The sequence below is a fragment of the Rhinatrema bivittatum genome, chromosome 5, assembly GCF_901001135.1.
Source record: "Rhinatrema bivittatum chromosome 5, aRhiBiv1.1, whole genome shotgun sequence".
NCBI lineage: Eukaryota > Metazoa > Chordata > Amphibia > Gymnophiona > Rhinatrematidae > Rhinatrema > Rhinatrema bivittatum.
Genome location: NC_042619.1, coordinates 74,345,467 through 74,360,915, shown reverse-complemented (window position 1 = coordinate 74,360,915; position 15,449 = coordinate 74,345,467). Strand labels below are relative to the sequence as shown.

General features: G+C 41.9%; 1 protein-coding gene across 1 annotated transcript in view; it reads left to right on the top strand.

The window, feature by feature from the left end:
* The window catches only part of LOC115092020 (protein NPAT), a 187,246-nt gene that overhangs the window by 21,905 nt on the left and 149,892 nt on the right, over positions 1-15,449 (top strand). The window contains 1 exon segment of the mRNA XM_029602466.1: positions 433-502. Within this exon segment, the coding sequence (XP_029458326.1) occupies positions 433-502 (70 nt within the window).

The following is a 15,449-nucleotide window of genomic DNA, read 5'->3' as shown; positions in this document are numbered from 1 at the left end:
TAAACTGCTCTTAATAGCTCCTTACCCATTGCATGTATTGAGGTGAGCAAATGGGCTGGAAACTTCATTTGTTAATAAAAGGCAACCCTTCATGTTAACCTTTCCCATGTTTTTATCTCCCTTGTTAACAATTTCCATGTTTATTATTGTTCAGTGTATTGACAAAGGAAACGCTTGATTTCCTGCATTTTTTGTTGGAATGTCAACCGATGTGATGTGTAAAATCGAACACCGGTATATAAAAATAAATAAATAAATGTGTGTCTCACAAAAGTACGGTTTCCATCATCCTAGCATGTACTGCACTTGAGTGTAAGCCAGGATCCAACTATGATGCCTGCCTTAATTTTTGGCATACATATTCCTGAGTATTTGTACCCACAGTCCAATTGTCAGAACTGAGCATGGCTAACCAGAAAATGTCTGTTTCAGAAACACAGGATGTGCCGGCCATGATGTCGTCTTTGTGGAAAAAACTTGACTGTACTCTGTCCCAGATCAGGTAAAATGTCTACAGAGTGGAATTTGGAATTGCTTATTACTGACCTACCCAATTAACTAGACAGAAATGCTCATTTATTTATTTATTTATTTATTTTAAGCTTTTCTATACCAACTTTCATGATACAGATCAAATCAAATCTGTTTACAGGGAACAGAAGCATTATAACGTTAACCATAACCAGAAGGAGCGGAAAGTTACAATAAAACAGGGGGATGTAACTGGGAGGTGATAAGCAGAGGGGGAAAGAAAAACTCAATAACTAATTACAACTAAAGAGATGGCAGGTACTAGAGCCTACATCTGATCTGTGGCATGACAAGATGCTGGCCTAGATTAGGGGAAAGCTTGTCTGAATAACCATGTCTTAAGTTTTTTTTTTGAAAGACAGAAGACAGGATTCTTGTCTGATGTCTGGTGGTATGGCATTCCAGATGGAAGGTCCCGCTGTAGAGAAGGCCCGTTCTCTGGTAGAAGACAAGTGAGCCATCTTTTATTGGTGTGAAAATGGAGCATAGAGCATCTTTTATTGGTGTGAAAATGGAGCATAGTGTATAATTGCCTGGAGTGATTATTGGTAATTCAGTCTTATGTGAAAGACATTTGCAAGACCAGAAGGAATTTTAAGTATTCGTAATGCCTGCTGCTAGTAAATTAGAATAATGCAGTGGTTCTCAACCTTTTATCTGTCGGGACACACCTGACAGATGGTTCTCGTATGTATGACACACTGAACATATGATTTATTATAGGGCTAAATGTAAACATACACTCTGCATCCACAGGAACCCCCCCCTGACCCCCCAACAATGGTGCAGAGCAGAACTAGGATATTCCCCATACAACTCAACATAAGATGACGCTAGAATATCTTCCTACTACTAGGTGCAATAGCCCTTCTGAAAATACAGCAGTTCACACCAATGCATGTCCTATTGAGAAAACACAACAAATAAGATTGATACAAATGCCTACATGCTAGTAAAACACCTCACCTTGTTCATATACACAAAACCAACCTTTGCCAAATACAGTCCACAGATTATAAATATAGAGACAGAAACTAGAATGGAAAGCCAAAAAATCCACTGCATGCAGTTCAAACCTGGAGAAATGGAAACAGAAATATACCACCTAACACACTCCCAGGATCTGCAATAATGCACACAAACTAATCCGTACAAAGTTTATACCTATATTATGGAGCACCCTCAAATTGACCACCCAACTTATGAAATGACAACACTACAAATATTAAACCTGGCCTTAAACACCAATTTACCTCTTATTAGGAAAACAGAGCAAGCCAAGCTGCGGTAGATCGCTACACAGAAACTACAAGCTTGCAGAATATCCTTACCTGGGTCACACATGCAGAACACACAGACCCTCACCAAATACAGAATAAAGTGACCATAAAGAAAATAATTTTGTTTTTCTATTGTTGCACTGCATATAGAGTTTGGCTTCTTGCTGTTTCCTGTTCAGCTTTTGTCTTCCCATTTCTATTTATACAGTCCTCAGAAATATAAAATAATTTTAAAACTTTACTGATAAAGAGAATACATGTCTCCAAACTATTGATGAATAGAATAATATCCAATATTTACAAACTCATAAAAACTATTACTTTCTCTAAACACCAATAAAATATTTCAAACAGCAGACATAGTAATACCCAATAATTAAAATGGCAGTCAGTCAAGAAAAGTTAAACTTAAAAAGCCACCTTTACTTACTCTCTCCAGTAACTATCCTACTCCTTTCCTTTGCAAGCCAAAAACATACCAGAAGCAGCAGGGGCTGCTGAAGTTCTGTTTTCATGGCTTTTTTCCTTAGGGCCCAAGACCAGTCTCTCTGTTTTAGAAATGCGCACACAATCATCACATACCGTACAACCCGTTTGTCTTACATATCAGTTATCTCCCCTGACCAGTTTCTCGCTTTCAAATGCAGACATCAGTCACCTCCCTGACCAGCCTTTCGCTTTCTCACCCGCCAGTCACCTCCCTGACCAGCCTTTCTCTCTCTCTCTCTCAACCCTTCCTCTTCATCTAAGCAAGCCTGTCCACACTCACAGAACCCTGTAATGATCAGCTTACGCAGACCACCATTCTGGTGGAAGAAGGTACGTCTTTAAAAGACGCTCAAGATCAGCAGATTGAGGCTATTTTAGATTGTAAGCCCTCTGGGGATAGGGAAATGCCTACAGTACCTGAATGTAATCCACTTTGAAGCGCTGAAAAAAGTGCGAAAAGCGGAATATAAATATTTTGAAGCAGCCCTTTTGAAGCTATGGCCATGAATCTCCAAATCTCTGCCTGCTGTTGTATTATGGCCAGGGCTGCTTACAGTTAGCCCAGGAGGTCCAGGAAGCTTTGGAAAAGAGTGGCCTGAGCCAGGAGCTGCCTTCCTGGCAGATGCTGGCTATGATTTGGTGCACATGGTGGCTCGAGGGCTGGCTTCGGTGATTGCAGCCCAAAGGCTGAAAACCTTACACCAGGTTAGTTCAGTTATTGCAGCACCTGGGATGGATAGTGAACTTGTCCAAGAGCAACCTGCAGCTGTCTCAGGTCCTGGAGTATCTGAGTGTCTGTTTCGACATGGTGCGAGGCAAAGTGTTTCTCCCGGAGTCTCGCATTCAGAAGATCTGGGGTCAGGTCTGGGCCCTGCGTGCAGCGATCGGCCCATCACACTAGTCATATCTGCAGAAGTTGCTATCTACAGCCACAATGATGGAGGTTGTACCTTGGGCACGTGTGCAAATGCTTCCTCTGCAGTGTCTCTCCTTTGTCTACCTTTTAAGGGACGCTGCTTTTTTGGGGAAAAGATGGTGGATTGATGGGGAGAGTCAAAATTTCCTGTTTCCGGAGGATAAGAAGTAGATTTCCTGGTTTTCTCAAACTAAGGGGTGATTTCAGAGCTTTTGGCATTTTCGCTCCTCCAGAGGTTCGAGTAGTCATAGGTCTCGGACATTTGGGAGATCTCAGTCCTTTCGGCCAAGGAATCCAGGCAAAGATGGTGCCTTCAGCTCGAACCCTGTGTTCCTCCCAATGAAGTTTTGGTGGTCCATCCTCCAGCGCTTGAAAGTAGACAGTTGTCTGTCTCAATTTTATCGGAGGTGGACTCATCACATCCGACCAGTGGGTTTTGGAAGTGGTGCATGACATATGCTATGGAACTTATCTGTCCTCTCTGATGCTTTTATGGTTTCCCCCTGCAACTCCATGGAAAAGAGGTCAGTCCAGTGCATGCTCCAGTGGTTGCTCGCCCTAAAGGCAGTGCTTCCAATTCCAAAGCTATTCCATTTACGTCATGGTTCCTAAGAAAGAGGATTCGTTTCAACCTATTCTGGATCTCAAGGGGTTTATTGGGTCCTCCGGATTACCCATTTTCAGAAGGAAACATTTAAGGTCCGTGATCATGGTGAAGAAGGGAGAATTTCTCAGTTCTCTGGATCTATCAGAAGCTTATCTTCATATTTCAAGCTGCAAGCAGCATCAGCAATATCTGTGCTTTGTAGTGTTAAGTCAGCACTTCCAATTCCAAGCATTGCCCTTCAGTTTGGTCATGGCACACAGGACATTTTCAAAGTGATGGTAGTCGTGGCCGCAGCCCACCAGAAAGGAGGGCATTATGGTTCATCCATACTTGGTTGATTGGCTAATCAGAGCAGAGTTGTTAGAAGAGAGCTGAGTGGTGACCACCAGGGTAGTTCAGTTATTGCTGCACCTGGGATGGATAGTGATCTTGTCCAAGAGCAACCTGCAGCTGTCTCAGGTCTTAGAGTATCTGAGCGTCTCAACACGGTGCAAGGCAAGGTGTTTCTCCTGGAGTCTCGCATTTAGAAGATCTGGGGTCGGGTCTGGGCCCTGCGTGCAGCAATCGGCCCATCACACTAGTCATATCTGCAGATGTTGCTATCTACAGCTGCAGTGATAGAGGTTGTACCTTGGGCACGTGCGCAAATGCTTCCTCTGCAGCGTCTCTCCTTTCTCTATTGAATCCTCAGTCTCAGGAGTTCAATGTGATACTCGCCTTGCAGCTGGAGGTGAGGCAGAAGCTTCTCTGGTGGTTGAGAAAAGACCATCTAGAAAAAGGTATGGATTTGGAAACTCCCGACTGGTTGGTGGTTATCATAGATGCGAGTCTCCAGGGCTGGGGAGCACACTGTCAGGAGTTGATGGCACAAGGGCAGTGGACGCCCAAAGAGTCAACTTAGTACATCAATCAACTGGAGGCTCAGGCGATTTGACTAGCCTTCCTTCAGTTCGCGGATAGGTTAGAAGGAAAAACTGTGAAAGTTAAGTCAGATAATGCGACTGCAGTGGTGAACATAAATCAAGGAGGTACTCTAAGTTTAAGTCTTTCTAGAAAGGGATGCCCTTCTGCCGTGGAGCTTCATTTACAAACTCTGTCAGTCTCCCATATAGCAGGAATAGACAATGTGCAGGTGGATTATCATAGAAACATTGAAATGACGGCAGAAAAAAGACCAAGTGATCCTCCCAGTCTGCCCAGCAAGCTTATGCCAGCGTTTGCTGCAGGTTACCTTCATGCTTATCAGATTCCCAGACCGTAAAATTCAGGGCCTTCGGATGCTGTCTGAATCCAATTTTCCCTAACCTCTGCCATGGAAGGAGAGAGCAATGATGGAGCCGCATCAAAAGTATCAGGCTTATGTGGTTAAGGATAATAAAAGCTGCATCAGCAATTTACTCCCATGTTTATTTGTTCCCCAAACCGTAGAAGTCAGGGTCCTTGTTGGTTGCTGTCTGAATCCAATTCCCCTTTTCCCACTGCCATTGAAGCAGAGAGCAATGATAGAGTTGTATTAAGCCTTGATATTGTTATTTAAGGATAGCAACTGCCACACCAGCAAGTTACCCCATGCACTTTTTTTTTTCTTCCATCTTCTAGCCTTTAGGGATCCGCAGTGTTTATTCCATGCCCTTTTGAATTCCTTCAGTGCTTTCGTCTTCACCCCCTCCTCTGGAAGGGCATTCGCTACAGTCCACTCTGTTTTCTAGCTCTTCCCATACATTCTCTTCTGTAAATGGCGTATCATCTATTCCACCCCCATCCAAAGTCTTGTCAGCTAGCAACAGTCCTTCTTCAGGGTCTTCTTTAGTGAACACCGAACTGAAGTATTTAATATTTTGGCCATTTCTTCGTCTCTCTCTCTCTCCACACATTCTTTGTCACCTTTCAATTTTGCTATAACACTTTGGACCTTTCTCTGAAATATCTGAAAAACGTTTTCTCTTTACTTTACCTCTTCGGCAATCCTTTCTTATGCCAAACTTTTTGCTTTCTTGATTTTTCTTCGTCTCCCTCGGTTTCACCAGATATTCTTCCTCATGTTCCTCTTTTTGGGATCCTTTTCTATTTCTTGAATGCTCCTTTTTTTTTTTTTTTTGCCTTTATTTTATCAGCCACGTCCTTTGAGAACCAAATCTGTTTATTTCTTGTACTTTTGTTTACTTTTCTAACACACAGATTTGTTTCCTTTGTAATTGCACCTTTTAGTTTGGCCCACTGTTGTTCTACTTGCAGATATGTCCCCATTTTGACAAAATCCATATTTTTGAAATTCAAAATTTGGGTCTTTGTGTGACCTCTCTGTATCCTATTTGCGATTACAAACCATACTGTTTTTTGATCACTGGTGCCCGGATGGCACCCACCTGGACATTTGAGACATCCCCATTAGTGAGCACTAGGTCAAGTATAACTTCCTCCCTCGTGGGTTCCATTACCATTTGTTTGAACAGAGCCCCTTGAAGGGCATCCACTATCTCTCTACTTTGGTAGATTTCACAGAAGGGATTCTTCAGTCTATGTCCGACAGATTAAAATCTCCAACAATCAACACTTTTCTCTTTTTCTTTCCTACCTTTTGGATGTCTTCAACTAGATCTCTGTCTAGTTCTTCCATTTTGAGTTGGAGGCTTGTAAATCACTCCAATAAAAATGGATGCATCATCAACTTTTTTTTAGCATGGTCCATAATGCTTTTTCTTTACCCTACATTCCTTGCAGTTCACTTGCTTGGATATTGTCTCGAGTTGGATCCAGGAGAATGAGAACTGGCTTCCAAAGTGTTTCATCTTATCGTGGATCACTGGGGGTATCCCTTCCTGCATCTAATGGTGACTAGCAAGAATACAAAAGTGGAGAGATTTTACAGTCGGACAAGAGACATTCAAGCTCTGAGTAGATGTCCTAGTCCAGGCGTTGTCACAAGAGAAGTTACTGTACGCGTTTCCACCATGGCCCATGATCAGCCATTTATTGTAGAAGAACACTCCTGGATGTCGCGCTGTGCTTCTGGTGGCCCCAGATTGGTCACTCAGGCCGTGGTACGCGGATCTGCATTTTCTGATGGGATACCCTTAGTAACTCCATCTTCTTGGGGGGTTGTTACAGCAGGGAACAATTTTTCATGACAATCCAAGTCAGTTTTGTCTCATGGTTTGGCCCTTGAGAGGTCTAGACTCTTAAAGCGAGGTTACTCAGTGGCAAGTGGTAGAAACGCTTTTGAGAGCGTGCAGGTTTTCCACCTCCCTGGTATATATTTGCATTTGGCGAGTGTTCGAGCATTATTTAATTATATTTGTGTTTTATATTCCGTTGTTCCATGTAAAGATCACAACAGTTTACAAAAGTAATATTCATAGCTTTGGATCAATAAAGTTGGGTAACAGAGGTAGATAGAGGCAGTAGCATCTATCAAATGAAATGTTCCACTACTTGTTAACTAAAGATCTAGGACATAAGGTGAGAATTACAGAACTTTTACTATAACACATTTCACATTAGTCAATACGTTGTGTTGAGATTCTTACATTCATTCGTTAAATATGTCACTTGTCTTTCTTATTATTGTAGTTCTCTACATTCTGATGTTCCTAAGTTATGTGTTATACATTTTTGAATAGCCATGTTTTTAGCTGGCATTTAAATCTTTCTATCTGATATCAAATGTAACTTCTCGGGACGATAATTCCAAAGTTTTGGACCCGTTATGGAAAGCACAAGGTCTTACTTGCAACAGATGTGTACTCCCTATTGTGGGGAACATTCATTAGTCCTTTGTTTTGAGATCTTAGGTTGTAATGTTACGCTTTTTATACAGGTGTTACTGGAATGAATGATTTTGAATTTTAACACTAATAACTTAAAATGGCTTTGGGATTGTTCTGGCAGCCAGTGCAGTGAAATCAGGGTGTAATGTGATGAAATTTCCTAGTTCCTAGCAGAAGTCTTGCTGAGGCATTTTGTAATAATTGTAATGGTTTTAAGATACTTGCGGGAAGACTGAGTAATGGGTTACAGTAGCCTAGGTTTGAGAATTAGTTTGCAATACAGTTCAGAAGTCCTCGAATGTTGTTAAAGGTTTTAAGCAATGTAATATTCGCAACTTGGCGTAACCGGTATTAATTTATTGATGTGCTTTTTTAAATTAAGGTTCTCATCTAGCTGGATACCTAAATCCCGTACTTGATTTGATGGAATAATTTAAAAATTGCCCAGGTCTAGAGCCGGTGGTTTAACTATAGAAGAGTTTCTGCTTAACCAAACGACTTCAGTCTTTTTAGGGTTTAATGTTTGAGTTGAGAGCTCCTGCTGTATTGCTTTCATATAGGTTGAAATTGTGTCCACTGTGTTTTCCAATGATTGGAGAATGGAATATAGAACTGTATGATGTCCAGCATGCAAGAAGAAAGTAGTTCATAAATCTGCCAATAATTTACATGGTGGGCACACATAAATATTGAATAGTGTTGCCGAGAGGGCTGAGCCTTGAGAGACTCCAGTATCAATCTGGAAAGTATCAGATATGTAGTTGCCCAATTTGACTTGGAATGTTCTATTAGATAGAAAGGAGGAGAACCATCTGTGAACACTGCTGTGGTTCCCAATGTTGCTCAGTTGATGGCACAGCAGGGTGTGGTCCACTGTGTCAAAGGTGGCTGTTAAATCGATTCGCACAAGAAAATAGGATTAATCAGCATCAAACCCTCATAAAACAAAGTCCATTAAGGAGATGAGTAAAGTCTCAGTTGAGCGATATTTTCTACATCCAAACTGAGTGGGGAAAAGAATATTTTGGTCTTTCAAATCATTTACAAGTTGAGATAATACAGCTTTTTTCCAGTACTTTTGAAAGAAAAGACAAGTTGGATATGGGCCTATGGTTGTCCCAGTCATTTGATTCTGCTGGTTTTGTTTTTCAGAATTGGCTTTATCACAGCTTGCTTTAATCCAGGTGGTACAATTCCTTCTGAGAGAGAGAGAGAGATTAATTAAGGTTATGATTGTCTGCGTGATAACACTGTGCACTTGTGTCAAGGAACTGGCTGGAATTGGGTACCATGGGTGAATAGCAGGATTGATTTTAGCAATGATTTGCATATTTCAAGATTCGTTGCTCTGTTGAATGTAGACCACTTAACTCCAGGCCATGTGTATCTTAGGGTGCTTTTGTGGGAGATCAGGTAGGGAATTGAGTTTTCAACCTTGATTTTGTCATGTGGCATATTCATTGCAAGCATACTTTGAGAAGTTATAGTTTCTCGGGATGGAGGATGATAGGTCCTTAAGTGATTAGCATCAAAGAGCAATTTAGAATGTAATATTACCCCATGAATCTGTTTAGCATAGTAATCCTTTTTTTGCTTTATTGGTTAGTGCGTGGTATTTTGTTAGAAGGGATTTATATTTTCCTAGAAATTCAGATAGGCATTTCTGCCATATTTTCTCTAATTTTCTAAGATTCTGTTTAGTGCATCTTAACTCATCATTATAACAGAGCTTCTTAAGTTTAGAGGTATTCCTTTCTTAAGTTTTTGTCTGAGAGGACTGAGGGTTTTAGCTGTGTCATTGACAATATGATCCCAGGAATCAAATGACACAGAGGCATTGGCTTGATTACATTTGAGGAGCTTATTTTCTTTTTTCTGAAAGTAAAAGTATGATTATTATCTATATTTTATCAGTTTGAGGAATGTTATTTCCGCCTTTATTGGTGATCAGAGAAATATTGATTAGATAGTTGCTGGTGTTGGGGAAATAATAAGTCTAGAATATGTCCCGCTTTGTGTGGCTTTAGAAACAAATTGGGTCCATCCCAAAGCTTCCATTGTCTCTCTAAACATTTCACAGGTTACAGTTCTTGGTGTTTTATCTACATGTAGGTTAAAGTCTCTTAGGGTAGATTCTGGATATGGGAAACCCTTAGCGAATAATTCAATCAGTGGTGAGCAGTCTTTTTGTAGTAAACCTGGCAGACAATAGACCAGTCCTAAGTTTAGTTGTGGAGATTTTTAGAATTGCCACATCATAGGGAGGGTTAAACTCTATTTTGTAAGGTACTAGCTTAAGTTCTTTTTTTTTTTTTTTTTTTACTATTAATAAGCCCCCGCCTTTTCATTTAGGTCTAGGAACATGAAATACATCATAGTTAGGATGGGAAATTTTGGTTTTGAGTACATTATCTTTGTCATTCAGCCAGGTTTCAGAGATGCAAAAAAATATAGTGGGACTTAAATCCTCTAGCACAGAGCTTTCCAAACTTTTCATGTTGGTGACACACTTTTTAGACAAACATAATTTCACGACACGGTAATTCAGTCTACTAGTAAACCAGAGGTTAAAGGTTAAATGAACGAAACATATTTCGACAATTTATGTATGTTTCCTTAAATATATACATAAATAAAATGTTTCACGACACAACCTATCTCATGAAAACCTTAAATTTATATTAAAAATATATATTCCAAGATTCATGTTATTGTTATAATTTATGAGAAACAATAATAAAACAAATTGTCTGTCCCCCACACACTCATCTCTCTCCTCCCCCCCAGCACATGTCTGGCCCCCACACACACTCATATCCCTCCCCCTCAAGCACATGTCTGTCCCCCCAGCACGTTTGCCCCCCACTCACTCATCTCTCTCCCCCCAGCACATGTCTGGCCCCCACACTCATGTACCTCGTCTTTTTGATTGTTGCCAGTTAAGTGCTTCACTCCCTTCCATCATCACCAGACACTGCTGCTTGCAGTCAGTACTCCTCATGGCCAGGCCTCATCGGCAGCAGCAGCCAATGCAAGGATGGCTGGGCTCGTTCCACCCACCAAGCCCCCCAAAAAAACGCGATTGACAGCAAAAATCACCCAATAATAAGCAACCCATAAACTGAAAAAAAAAAAAAGTGAATCTCTAGAAAAAAAAAAGCCCAAACTCGCATCAGAGTTGACCGGGCTTGCGCGACACACCTGCACACTGCAGGCGACACACTAACGTGTCCCGACACACAGTTTGGAAAGCTCTGCTCTAGCAGATCATTAATCAGGGGAATATTTTTTAGACAGTGACTGAACATTTAATAGTAGCAGAGTAAACATTAAGCAGGAAGAGAGCTTCTTTGCTTCTTTCTTGGGACACTCCTTAGATCTCCATACCGACCCCCGTCCTAGGATTGTCTCAGTGAAGCAAATCTGATCCATGTTTGAAGCCACTGCAACCAGGGGTAATGGATAAGGTTAGAACTTAGGGTCCGCACAAAGGGGCAAACTCCTTTGTTGTACTGTTTCATGTGCGCGCCTCAGCGCAAACGCCTTCAGCGTCGCCACAGTGGTTAAGATCAGACGTTGGTGGGCAGGCCATGCTGGCACAGCGCCAGCGTCTCCCTCCTCGCTCTGAGGAGGGGGTGAGGATTCTTTGCGCTGCTGCTGCTGTTGCCGCTCCTGCGCCTGTTCTCTTAATCTTGGAATTTTTGCAAGAAGGTCTGAGTTAAGGTATTAACCTTGAACCTGCCGAAGGTGCAGGTGGCTGCTATAACGTGTTATCAGGGCTGCATGCAAGAGAGACTGCTCTCTTCTCACAGAGACGTATCTAAGTTCTTGAGGAGTGTAAAACACTTTAGATCTCCCTTGCGTTTCCTGGTATCCTTGAGAAATTTAAAGCTGGTTTTCTCTCCTTGGCGAGTCCGACTTTTCATCCTCTCTGGAGTACTTCCTTCTGGTTACTAACTGTGAAGACTGTGTTTTTGGTCGCTATTTGTTCTTCAAGGCGGATTTCGGAATTGTAAGCCCTGTCGTGCAGAGATCCTTTTTTGATTATCACTCCGGAAAAGATGCAGATTCGAATGCTACATACCTTTCTTCTGAGGGTGGTTTCAGAGTTACACTTAAACCAGTCTGTGGTGTTACCATCCTTAGATAAGGGTATGGATGGTCAGAAATACAGGAAATTGCGACCATTGGACTTGCAGCGGCACTTAATGCATTATCTTGGGGTTACAAATCGGATAGGCTTTTTGTTCTCACTGGGGGTTGAAGAAGGGGGAGGCAGCTTCTCAGGGCACGGTGGCTCGTTGGATTAAGGAAGTAGGGTCAGCGGCCTATGTGAATTCTGGGAAGCCTCTTCCAAGACAAGTTACAGCGCATTAGACCCAGGCTCAAGCAGTTTCCTGGGCTGAATTGCATTTGCTTTCACCAGCAGAGATTTGTAAAGTGGCGACGTTGTCGTCTTTGCATACGTTTACCAGGTATTACCAACTGGATGTGGCGGTGCAGGAGGATTCTGCCTTTACTAGGGCAGTTCTGCTTGGGCCTCAGGTAGCCTCCTGCCTTTTGGGGGAGTAACTTTGGTACATCCCACTGGTGTGGACTGGATGAAGAAGAAGGTGAAATTACTTCTTACCTGATAACTTCCTTTCCTCTAAGTAAGGCAAGCCAGTCCGCCTTTCTTCCCAGGGCTGCCTTGATGTGGCCAGCTTACTTCTGTGTTGCTAGATCCTTGTCCAGAAAGGAATGAGATTCCAGGATCTTTCGTGCAGCTGGTCTGCCACAAATTGGGTAAGTGAGTTCTGTTCTTCTGAGAGACGCTCATCATCTTAAGGGACTATTGTTAGTGGAGCTGAGTCCAGTGTTTCCGTTATTAAAAATAAATAAAATAAGAGAAGAATCCACAAGGTTAAGTTTGAATAGTGTTTGTAGGATGCAATATTGATATTTAGTGGTTAGTCTCCACAGTTTGCTTTTGGAGAAATACTCGCTGGCTGGAGCCTGAGCAGAGCTATATGAGGGTGTTATCAGTGAATCTGTTTTCTGTCTCCACCTGCTGGTTGGAGTACACAACCCACTGGTGTGGACTGACTTGCCTTACTTCGAGGAAAGGAAATTATCAGGTAAGAAGTAATCTCACTATGCACTCTCTCTCACTTACATGCTGGCTCACTCTTACCCGCCTCCCAGCACAAATGGGAACTGCAGCAGCAGCCTCCTCCTCCTGCCCCCGCCTCCCAAGAAATAATCTTGTAGGCCAATGCTGTCTCCCCATTGTGGGTTGTCTGCTGCTTTTCTCCGGGTCCTTGCTGCTCCCTGGGCTGATGCTGCTGCTACATTTGACTGCAGCGTGGCCCTTTCTTCTTCCTGTGCACCCTACTGAGCATCACTTCCTTTTCCAGTCTAAAGGGGGGGAGAAGAAAAAGCCATGCAGTTGTCAACTTCCACTGTACTGTTACTGTCCGGACTTGAGCATGCTGACAGCCCGGGCGGCAACGGCAGCAGTTCAAGGATGTCTGCAGTCTCTCACTGGGGTAAAAGGAAGAGATGAGCAGCTTGGCCAGCGGGAGCGTGTGACACACCTCCTGGGGTTTGGTGACACACAAGTAGAGAATTGCTGAAATAAAGGGTGCGTTCACTCACTGACTCCTCAGGGCAAAGAAATTGTAGCACCAAAGAAGGTACATATCTTTTGTTCTTGAGCTATGGATGGGGGTTAAAATGACCTTCCAAAGGATGTTCTTTATTCCCTGTTTAAAGGTTGAATACTTCAGCTGAAATAGTTCTTAAGTGAGGCCTGTGTTTTTGAAAAAGTGAATTTGGCATTGCATGGAGGTTAATTTTCTTGCATTATTTTGTATACCTTTTTGACAGTTGTGTAGAAATAAAACTGAACTTATTTAAAAGTTGCAATTTTGCATGTGATCATTAGGCTTCTATTTTGACATGTATAAAGTTTTTTTTTTTTGTTTGTTTTTTTTTAAAGGATTTTTAACTTGGTTTCCTGTAGGGAAAATGGCCTTACAAAATCATTTTGTTTCCCCTCTTCTCTTATGCACCTAATTTTAGAGCCATTCATTCAAATTTCTGCCACAAATAGAGCACCCTCATGGTTCCTCCCCCAGCTCACACTTATTTCATGTTTCCTCAGCATGCACAGCATCTAGGTTCTCTTTGTTTCTAAAGAGAAAATAGTCTGGTTCAATTCACTTAATCTCAGGGAGGTTAGAGCTCATGGTAATGTTGTGCCCAAACATTTTTAAAGCTGCTCTGCCATTGGTTAGAGCTTCTAGGTCCTCAAAAAAGTTGAAATTTCAAGGAAATCAGAGCACAGTATGATGATGTTGAGGACTTTGAAATTTGCTCAGCCGTTAATAGTTCTAACCATATACAAATTTCTGTTCCAAAGAAAGAAACTAGGCACCATATATTTGCTCATCTCCTTGTTTATGGCTTAAAATGTAAAATGTATTTTTTCAACTTTTATTCATTTTCCAGTGCATAAAATAGGACAAATTATTAGATACCACTTAATACAAAGACAGATAAATTAGGATAGAGCCAACAAACCATTCAAATCATCTTACAGATGTCCTGCTGAAAAAAAAATGTAAATATAATATAGAAGAGAAAAATCGCATCTTCCAGTTCCCTTTCCTTCAATAAAACTAAAGTATTCACGGAAGAATGTGTATAAAAAGAACACCAATAAGATGGAAGGGAGAAAAAATTGAAACTAGTCTCACATATCTTCTCCTATTGCATCTTTTATCCAGGAGCCACAGTGTAGACTAGCTGTTAAGTTTACGATTTAAATAACAAACTCAGAAGTTCAAAATTAAAAAAAAGGGAGTCTGATATTCTCAGACTTGATTGATCTCTTAATTCCCAAGTAAGTCTCTCCATCTGCGCTAAAATCTAAAAAAAAAAAAAAAAATTTTAATTCTTGCTTTCTGCCAAATTCAGTAAAATCATAGTAGGTGGATCACAATCTGTATAACCTAACAATAAATAAGAACATAAGAGATGCCTTACTGGGTCAGACTAAGGGTTCATCAAGCCTGGTATACTGTTTCCAACAGTGGCCAATCCAAGTCACAAGTACCCAAACATTAAGGGCCAGATTTTATGACATGTGCACGGGCGTAGATTTGTTCACGCAACCCTGCGCGAACAAATCTACGCTCGATTTTATAACATGCGCGTGCTGCCGCACATATGTTGTAAAATCCAGGGTCGGCGCACACAGGGGGTGCACAATTGTGCAACCTGTGCCCGCCGAGCATCCTGCCTCCGTTTCCTCCAAGGCCGCTCCGAAATCGGAGGGAACCTTTCTTCCCCCCCCCCTGACCTTTATTGAAAATGTTACTCCTTCTGGCTCTCCATCCCCCTGCCCAGTGGCTGTTCCGGAGGCCTCGGTCCTGCCCCCGGAACGCCCATTTTTTCAAGCCCCGGGGCTTGCTCGCGCCGCCAAGCCTATGCAAGATGAGCTCTGCGCGTGCAGGGGGAGGCAGGGGTAGGTTTTCGGAGGTTGCTTACGCACGCAACCCTTTGAAAATCTACACCTAAATACATCCCATGCTACTACTGCCGCAACAAGCTGTGACTATTCCCTATTGGTTAATAGCAGTTTATGGACTTCTCCAGGAACTTATACAAACCCTTTTTAAACCCAGCTACACTGTCTTAAGCGCATTCTCTGGCAGTGAATTCCAGAGCTTAATTTTGTGTTGGGCGAGAGATAATTTTCTCTGATTTGTTCTAAATGTGCTACTTGCATGGCATGCACCCTAGTCCTTGTATTTATCTGAAAGAGTAAATAACAATTCACATTTTCTCATTCAAGTCCTTTCATGATTTTATAG